The sequence below is a fragment of the Crocuta crocuta genome, unplaced genomic scaffold (assembly GCF_008692635.1).
Source record: "Crocuta crocuta isolate KB4526 unplaced genomic scaffold, BGI_CrCroc_1.0 scaffold761, whole genome shotgun sequence".
Lineage (NCBI taxonomy): Eukaryota > Metazoa > Chordata > Mammalia > Carnivora > Hyaenidae > Crocuta > Crocuta crocuta.
This window is the reverse complement of record NW_027528354.1, coordinates 1,061,087-1,071,222: the sequence shown is the minus strand read 5'-3', so window position 1 is coordinate 1,071,222 and position 10,136 is coordinate 1,061,087. Positions and strand designations below refer to the sequence as shown.

Genomic DNA, 10,136 nt, shown 5'->3' with positions numbered 1-10,136 from the left:
CCTCTTTCTTTTTTTCCACACCCTCCCTCCCAACCCCCTGGAAACATACCTATCCCAAGTGAAATTATATAAATAGTTTTAACTTCGGGCAATAAGCTCCATACATTTCAGAAAAAAATTTAAAGCCTCAAGCTAAATTTAAAGTTTAAGGCTCTAAAGCACAAATAACGGCAGCACGAAGACAGTTTCAAGTTACTGTCATGCTAGCATCTGAAGCCTGCAAAGTTTTACAGGCCTCCATAATTATCTCTAGTTTCTTAGCTTCAGTAGACTGAATACAGTTTTAAACATTTTTTTTTGTTATTTACTACAAACTTCCTATGGTTTTAAATTACATTCATATCGTATTAGAGACATTAAGCAACCCTGTAAAATACCAACTATGATTTTTAAGAGTAACATAAAAATTGCAAATATATTTCAATATTTGTAATACCAAGGGCTTACATCTTAACTTAATATAGTGGGTGACAAATAAGGATACTGTGATTCAGTTACACTATTCTTTGATAATCTAGTTTATAAAACATAGCTTAGAAATATGAGAAATAGTGATGTTCTTTATTCTTATTCGAATGAAATCAAATTTTAGTAAGCATGAACCACAAGAAACTCAAATACATAGCTACAACTTTTTTTCCTAATAAGGCCTGAAGGATTCTTCTAATAAATGAGTATTTGCATTAAAACTAAATGGCCCAAAATTACTAGGCTTTGAAGTTTTATTTTGTTTTGATAATCTTTTTATTTTCTCTATTTTCCACTGTACTATATTATTGTCCTCACATCCTGCTAATAAATTTTATTCTCATTTGCTCTTTGTGAGCTATCAGAGGCCAACAAACCAAATGACTAAGGTTAGTATCTGCCTAAAATAAGTACATCAGTAAAGAAGGTAATGCTTTAGTGGGTGGGCTGCTTGATGTCCTGGTTGCTTAGGAGTAACTTCCTATTTTCTTTCAAGCTGAGGCTAGTGAATCAGACACTTTTGTATAACTTAGGTGCTACTGATATAGAGCTAAAAAATTCTTTTTGATATAGCACAGACTTATTTCTACAGGCTAAAAGACTATAACCCAAATAATTTGTATGACATGCCACCCTTAGGAAAAGTATATAGGAAGAAGGAAGAAGAAACACACAAGTAATTCAGACCTAGGTTAATCCCATTTCCAAATTACTAATTTGGAAAGTTACTAACAGGAGTATAGGTTCCTTTCTATTGATGTACTTTAGGCAGATACTAACCTTGGTGATTTGGTTTGTTGGCCTCTGGTAGCTCAAAGACATAGGAGAATAAATATTTATTAGCAGAATGTATGAGAAAAAAAAATCTTGGTTTCTATTTAAAGTTCTAATTCTGGTGTTATTATAATGAAGACAAAAAGTGTTATGAAGTTGAAAACTGACAAAACTAAAACTGCCTTAACACTTGAAGCTTTTAGGGGTTTGCAAAATCACTCCTGAAACAATTGTTAAATGTAATTTTGAACCATAATAAAAGCATGAAGGTTATCATTCTTTTAACTTTAACACTTAAAAAAGTTAACATTCTTTTAATTTTTAACATTTGGTGCATCCATTTAAACCTCATTTGTAAATCATAGTTACCATGAAATGCCATGGAGAGCTAATAAAACCCTACTTATTTTCACCAATAGTTATTACAATGTGACAAAGGCTCTCAAATTAAGGTATATATAAACAGGGACATGTACAAACATTAAAAGTACCATAGCCAGTTATAACATTAACACTTTCTGAAAGCATGTGTAAGTGCTGTCAAGAACAAGAAGCAGGGTTTAACCATCTCTAACATTCACAGCATCTTAGCACAGTGCCTCATTAGATATTCATTTGAATGGTCAACTAATGAAATTTAAAATGAATTCAAATACTAAAATGCCTACTTCAAGAAGCTACTAACCCAACTTAAACACTGTAAAAAATTTTATCCTTATGGGCTTCTAAAATTTAGGTTTTTTTTTTTTTTTTTTAAATTTGAGAGAGAGTCAGGGTGAGAGATTGTGTGGGGGGAGGGGGAGAGAGAGAATGAATCTTAAGCAGGCTGCATGCCCAGAGCAGAGCCCAACACAGGGCTTGGTCCCAGGACCTGGGATCATGACCTGCATCAACACTCAACCAAACTGAGCCACTCAGGTGCCCCAGATTTAGTGGTGTTTAATCTTAAAAATAAATTTTCACGCTACTTTAGATTACTCAGGCTGTTAAATCACTGCCACTAGCCAAACATCTATACATTTTATTCAAAGAAATCATTTACGGTCTTGTTATTATGATGTCTCCCAAATCCCAGCTAGTGTTTTAAGGGAGAGGTTATTAACTAGGAGAAATATATTAAAAAACCATATTTGGGCTCTGCTCTGGGCAGAGAAAACAAAATGGTTTAAGCATTCTACATACTTCAGAGGCACATGTTTAACATAAAGTTGACAATTTAAAAATTACTGTTTTTTTCTTTACTTTATTTAGCTTCCTTTATTACTGAATTATGTACAGAAAGGCTGCACCAAGGGGAAAAAAAATTTACCCTTACAAGGGTTAAAATGCAGTCCACTTTATTTTGAGGAGTCTTGGCACAGGTGTAAAATTTTGTCCCATTATCCCAGGATAGTAAATAGCATATAAACAAAAAATAAACAGGAGTATAGGTTCCTGCAAAATGGTAGTATCAAATACAGTATTATAGAGCAAAATAACTTTTAATCCACAGTTAACCAAACCAAATCCCAGAATATGAAGGTCCATAAAACAGTTAAATTTGATTAAACACACACAGCTTTAATTCCACATTTATGTAAACTCAAATTGTTTAGAAATATATCTGCAGCTGATTTTCCCCAACATTCATTTTCAAATAAGTCTGGGTTACAGAAGTATTACAAATGCACTGTGCTTGGTAACAAAAGACATTAATAAAAGTCATTCCAGAATAAGAGAACTGATTGAGAACACGCAGTTATCCTAACGAAACTTTTAGTATCAAATCAAAATTCTTAGCTTACTTTAAAATCAGTAACATAAGACATTAAGTAATATCAGCAGCTATTTTATATCACAATATAGGTTTGCTTTTATTATGCTTTTGAGAAATTCTAGATAAAACACAGGAAAAGAAAGTAGTTTCCAATCAAAGAGGAATTTTAACGTATCTGATAAAGTGATATTTTACACTGATAACTTTTTTTAAAGGTAAGAGAGAAGAAAAAGTATTCTTACCAAGTTAAGGCTGGTAAAACAGATCTTTAATAAAGAACACAGGGTTTCTGATAAAATTCAACTTAACACCAGGTACTTAGTTTTATATCACTTAAAAAAGACTTCAAGAGTTGTGACACTTCAGAATGAAATGTCAGTTGCTTTCTGATCTCAATATTTAGTGGTTCAAGTAGGCCATTCTAACCAAAACAAAAACCAGCTTGGGTAAGCTTTTAGTTAACCATTGTAGGTGTTAAAAAAAAAAAAAAAAATTAGTAAGGCGCTCAAACTAAAATTGTCAAACACTAAGTGTACAGTTTTTTCCCCATGTTTTTGCTATTTAATATTAATAGAGATAAAAACAAAATTAAAGGACTATAAAGATAATGAATCTCATTTAAAATGTTATCTTAAAGGAAAATACAAACAGTAACAACAAATAGCTGTTATATCCCTGTCACGCTAAAGCAGCACAATAATATTGGTGTTTAATATTTATTTCACTACGCCAATATTTACGTGCTGCTAGAGCGGAACAAGTATGTCAGTCCATCCAAACATAAAATGTGCATCTTACAGTAAAAATAATTTTGAATGAATTTCCTTAAGTTTCTAGAGCAGCAAATAATGATTCGCATCTTGACTGTAGTATGTAAACCATGATGTGCTGCTACAGTACTTTAAGGCCTCAAAAAATACAGGATTCATCCAATAGGGGGATACCCCTCTAAACTTCATTGAAAAACGGTAATAAGAATAAGAATAAGAAGATGTCTAGAGTCTTTAATAAACTTACCTGTAAGATTAAAAATCTATTATGGTCCAAGTCAATTCCATGGCTTCGAAGAAGATTTCCAACATCCTTAAACGTTGTCTTCTTTCCACTTATATGATAAACAGAAGTATTATCTCTGTAGGCAGTTCTGGATACATAGAAATTACTGTTAGGAATGACTTCATAATCATCCCCTTCCTGTTTTGCGGAAAAACAAAACCAGAAAGCAATTGTTAGTCTTAAGTCACAGGTCTGTACCAAATTTCACTCTTCATATTGAAACTAATTCTATGGATTAAAAACTTAAATTGAACATGCACATAAACAACCAGTTATTTCTCAGAAATAACCCTCTTAGCAAAGAACAGTTTCCAAGTTGTTTGATCCCTTTCCTTGTAGATCATAAAAACCAAAAAGCCAAACAAACAGAAACAAAACAAAAAACCCACTTCCAAACAAGCCTAAAACTCTATTATGACTCAGAAAAGAGTATTTGAAGGAGAACAAGAATCTCACCGTATCCGAAATAAACTAACTCCAATTATTAAAACGTGTTGACAGATTAAATTACTAGTCCATTTAGAAAAGCTGTAAGAGATGATCCAAAGAAAGGAAGGTAGTAAGCATAAGTTGGCTTAGCTTTTTTGGTTTTTCTTTTTGTAAACAGTATGCCATTGGAAGGTATAAACAACTGCAATTGACAACTACATTCCCCCAATTTTTAAAAAATCAAATGGATTTTAAAAAATGAAGTGCATATTTACTTTGATAGTAAAACTTGCTTTCCCATTTTTGAAATTATGGCTTTTAAAATTTACATGAAATAGAACATAATTATAATAGGCAATGAAATCAAACCTGATTTAGTGGCAATCTATTTTCCAACCTAAACTGTACAATAGAAAAGCACTACGAAACAAAATTAATATAGATACCACCATGTAGTTTTAATTAAAGCCCTTTATATTAAAATAACATCTAAATTACAAAACTTAGAAGCCAAGTCACATCCCTGCTTCATTATGGAGTTTTCGGTATTTTTAGGTTCCAATTAGTCATTTTTAAGCCATGAGTTTCCAAAGTTAATTATTAAACAGACGAGTAAAAAACAATACCAACAGAACCATGTAGATAATATAGACATTTTACCTAAAATTGTTTCCTTTTCTAGGAAACAAATATATTCATCCTTCCCGTTTTAAAGGCAGTTTAAAGTGAACCAGAATGCTTTCACATTACAGACACACAGGACTACTAATATTAATTAAAGTAATGGAGATGGTAAAATTAGTCATCAGTTATATTTTTAAGTTTAGGTAATTTATCTGAAAGCAATAAAACCGGAACTTTAAAAAAATGAACCCAAAATTTATAGTGAAAGAATGCCTATGTTGGCACTCAAGATACTAAAAACTGCTCCATGTTTTATTCTAAACTAGCTACTATGAGCTACCTATAATTCATTGTCCTGGCTGAAAATTTTAATATTTTAACGGCTGCCACCACCACTACTCAGAAAGAAAATATAATCTTGGAAGTAATGAAATCAGTATTCATCCGTTCTGCTTTAACCATACACTAATTTTTAAAAGCCTATTTAAGCCAAAAATAATAAGTGTGCAATCTATGGAAATCCGGTGTTCCGTACTTGAGGCTGTAAATAATTAAAACAGTCAGAAGTCCCTTACCTTATCAATTATCTTCTGAAAATGAACTTCTACAGTACAACTCTGAATATCTTTGTGTTCATCAGAATTGTGTATAAGCACTGAAAGTTTTTTAGATCTTATTTTTTGGGCTCGATAGCCAAACACAAAAAGCATAGAATCAATAACATTGGATTTGCCACTGCCATTTGGGCCAATAATACATGAAAAACGCTGCATAAAAAGAACAGAAAATAATTAAAGTGAACTTAAAGAAAAGGTCATACTATACTGATTTTAATTTAAACCACTTGCCTTTTTTTTACTTGCACCAAAACTATTAACTATTTAAAAGTTTTCATTTCAACTTGTTTATTTATATCATAGTCTCCTCTATCACAAGCTTTAACACTTTAAATAAGACCTAATTACAGCTTTTTTTTTTTTAACAAAATCCATTCTAATAGAGAAAATAAAATAGTTCCTTCAAGCAAAAAAACTCACCAATTCTACTCAGTGAGGAAAACTTAACAGCTAAAGAGGTACCAAACATAACCAGGATAAACAAAAACCAATTTCAGTTGTTAAAAACACAGGAAACATACCATGTGTTATCAATCAGGAGAAATATGATAAAAAGTGAAATATACACTCTATACTATTAATAGTTATTTAAAATGGTCAAATACCTTATGAAAAGGTCCCAGAATTTTTTCCCCAGCATAGGATTTGAAGTTCTGGTTTACAATATGAGTTATCATTAGCCGAGGAGCTCCAGCTTCATTGGCCATTGCTGGAGGCGGGGGAGGAGGGATGCTATTCAAAATCTCTTCTAAACTTCTATTATCAATTTCCTCACTTGGTGTCTCTAAGTCAGTCAAAGGAAAGGGAAGGCAAGGGGGGAAAAAGCCTGTATTAGTGCAATTAGTTCAGGGGACTACTGCCTGCTAATCTTTGGGGAAATGTTACTTATGAAACCTAGAAATCTATATTTTCCACTCTAAATGTATTATACTAAAGTCAGGAGGAATGAGAATTTCAGCTTAGTTTTACATAAAAATAAATTTTTAAAGGAAACGCCACCAGTCACAAAATCCTACAAAAACATCTCTCTTAAGAGGCAAAACATTACAACACAAAGCAAATCTGGGAAAACCACAACAACTCGATTCTCTGTTCCGCGCCTGTTTTAAACAGGTGGTTAAATTCTAAGGTTCTAAATCCAACTTTCTCCTATCTCTGAGCACCAGAAACCTTCACTTTGGACTCTCAAAGAGCTCAAGCGGCACTGTCAGAGGGGCTTCCTAAAGTCATCCAATTCCTCTACTCGCAAAAGCTACAGTAGTTTCGAGTAAAAATTACCATCATCTCTTTAAACGCAATTTAAGACCCAGGAGGTTAAGTTAGCGTCAAACAACTTTTAACATACAATAAAGTGAATTCTGTCCGGGAAAAAGTCCACTAACTATTGGCTGACCAAACCGATTTCCACGGAAATAAAAGAAACAAATTCTTAACTGCAGCCACGTACTTGCCCCAATCCCCTCCAGCACCATTACAGCAAAATTGCACGGCGACTCCAATCTCTGAAAATCCCACCAGCTTTCTTGAGCGGCTCCTCTTGACCTACAGACGTCAACTCCGCATACCCTTACCTCCGCGCCCCCAAACACCAGTCATTCCCGGGTTGGGCGCGGACCCACCCGGGTCTCCCAGCGAGCTTTTCCTGCGAGTCGCCGCGGGGCACTCACCTGCGGTAGCAGGGGCCGGGCTGCCCGCGCGGCCCGGCGGGGGTTCCGGCTCCGCGTCGCTACTGGCGCCGTCCGGGGACTGCGGCGGCTCTTCTCTTCTGCGCCGGGCGGTGGAAGGCTGGGTGCCTTTACGGGGCATGGTCGCTGGGGCCGGGGGAGAGCCGGGAGCAAGTCAGCCCGCCGGGCTGCAGGACCGGGCCGGTACATTCCGCGCCGGCCTCCGCACTGGGACTGGACTCAGTCCCGTCCCCACCCCACCCGGGAGAAAACCCCGTCCATCCGTTCCCGAGGGCCCCGTTTAAAAATCCCCGCCCGACGCCGGCCGGTGCTCGGTAAAGAAGGCATATAAAACCCAACTGCCAAAAAGGCGGGATTCGATTTCTTATGTCCGAAGCAAGTGGGAAAACCTAGACGTGCTTGGTAATCAAGCAAGGATAGAGCTGCTTAAGTTCTTTTTATTTTCCTAATGCCTCCCCTCTCCCGTCCTTCCACAGTATAGGGGTATGAGAATATTTTCCTTTGATTTCCTAAAGAAATATTTCCTATACTCCAGTTATTTATGGATATTCCCACGCTCCCGACGCTAGGGAAGCAAGCGCACAGACTTTGTGAGAGTTCTGTGAGCTTTAGGTTTGAGGGACTATCAGCTCTCCGTAGGGTACCTAAGACTAACGGGCGACTCGCCGCCCACTTTCCCCGCCATTTAGTTCTCCGCGCCGTTGACGGCCCGGGGGCTTCCAGGTCTCCTCGCCACCGTCCGACCCGAAAAGGCGGCCGGAGACCGGGGTGGACCACTCTCAACTTCCAAGTCGGACACAGGCAGCGCCCGCTCCAGTTCAGTCACCTTGGGGTGGCGGGGTTTATCCCTTCGGGGCCCGCTGCGGAATCTCGTTGCGCAATAAACTACAAAAGGTCACCAGTAAGGGCTCCGACCCGGTGAACAGTCCCTCGGGAGAAGAGAGGTCAGGGGCCCGGGAGACGCCCTTTCCCCGACAGAGACCAGGATTTGAGAGGAGATGCGCAAGGCTTAGAGTCCGCGGAGCCCCGCACCCCCGCCGAGAGACGCTTAAGTAGCTCAGAGAAGTGGCGCCCGCGCGAAGCGCGCGGGAGCCCCGACTGCCGGGAGGCGGCCGAGGGGGGAGGGGTGACAGCGAGAGAAATCTCCCGGCGGCAGCCTCAGCCCAGACTTCGGCTGCTCCAGCTCAAGGCCTCTACTTTCCAGGCGCCCGCAGACGGGGCAGGAAGTAAGAACGTGACAACCTGATCAGGAAAAGAAGTACTTTACCTGCGGGACAGCCCAGTCAGACCAAAGCTGGAAACCGTTGTACAGCACCCCCGCTCCTACCGGTGTTTCGGCTCCGGGTCCTTCACTCGAAAATGGCGCCTAAAATACAAACTCGAACGGAAATTCGTTACAAATGCGCGCAATGCTTTCTGGGAATCACTAATTTGAAAAAAATGCGGCGACTACCACCGCCATCTTCTGGTCGCTTACACGCCTGCGTGAACCCCTGGCGGGACCCTTGCGGCCGGAGACGTTTCTAAATGAAAATGCGGGGCGAGACAGTTTTGCCTGAGGCCTACGGCAACAGTACTCTTATAAAAATATTTTAAAAAAGCAATCTGGAGAATTTTAAACAAGAGGGAAAAAACAGTAGAGCTCCACCCCCTAGGGGGAGTGGGGGCACGGCCGTCCCCTAACGTCCCTTAAAGAGAGGGCGGGCTCGGGTGACCCGCGGCTCTGTAGTATCGCGAGAAGAGGGAGTGTGCGTAGCTCTTAGTAATCACTATGGTGACAGGGAGGTCGGGAGGCTTCTTGGTAACTGGTCCTAGCTCTGTGGGAACAATCGCCACTGCTTTCCTGCAACTTAAGGTAAATCTCTTCACCTCGGGACTTGGTGAAGAAGGGGTTTGAAAATTGTGGCCATCATTGGATCCCACTCTACCTGCTTTAATAGTGTATGCGGCATAGGGCATCAGCTATTTTCCGTCTCCCTGGAAGCAGTGGGACTCTGGACGCAGCTTTTGGGATGCGAAGCAGGAAGCCCAGAGTTTGGAGGGAGTAGAAGGACAAGAACAGAAAAACCTGGGTTGGTGAATGATGGTATAGTGTACACGTGAAAAGCAAAATAATTTAGAATTTATTGGTGTTAGGTCATTAGTGTCTCTAGTGGAAAGGAGATTTCGGGCTTTGAAAATCATTTGAAAGATTTCGTAATGGAAGAAGTGATTTGTTGGTGCCATCTGATTGTCTTTATGAGAAAATTATTAAATATTTAATATTTAATAAATAACTTCTCAAACAACTTTTGAATGCTTTGAACTGTATAAGGTATAATCAGGATTGTTAGGCAGGTATTCCTGTTCCTAGAGAATTTAGTTTTGTTAGTCCATTTTTAACCTGGAGCCTGTGGTCCTGGTGGTAAGGTAATTGAGATTCAGTGGAGTTCCTAACACTTCCCCGGCTCCCCGCTGAAACTGTACGCGGAATTCCGTGTGTTTGTGCATTGTTCTGGGGAGTTAGTTTTCCCGGCACTTTATTCAGATTCTCAAACGTGGTCCTAATCCCCCGTTATGTTAAGCACTGGTTGATTTGACTACCTCCAAAAAGTATTTATTCAGCGATGCATATGTAGTTGACATTAAGGACTCGGAGCCCTTTTTCAAAACCCCTTTAACCTTTGCATATCTAGGGGTGGCATAGTGAAGCACTGATAAGTCTGCTTTATGAATGAATTTACATTA

The 10,136-nt window shown here is 38.7% G+C and overlaps 1 protein-coding gene across 1 annotated transcript in view; it reads right to left on the bottom strand.

Moving 5' to 3' along the window:
• Positions 1-8,765, bottom strand: part of SMC4 (structural maintenance of chromosomes 4) — a 43,010-nt gene extending 34,245 nt beyond the window's left edge. The window contains exons 1-5 of the mRNA XM_077753766.1: positions 8,677-8,765; positions 7,392-7,535; positions 6,330-6,508; positions 5,683-5,874; positions 4,016-4,192 (exon numbers count right to left, since the gene is read on the bottom strand). Of these exons, the coding sequence (XP_077609892.1) occupies positions 4,016-4,192; positions 5,683-5,874; positions 6,330-6,508; positions 7,392-7,530 (687 nt within the window). The 5' untranslated portion in view covers positions 7,531-7,535; positions 8,677-8,765. The remainder of the gene's footprint in view (positions 1-4,015; positions 4,193-5,682; positions 5,875-6,329; positions 6,509-7,391; positions 7,536-8,676) is intronic.
• Positions 8,766-10,136: the final 1,371 nt, after the last annotated feature.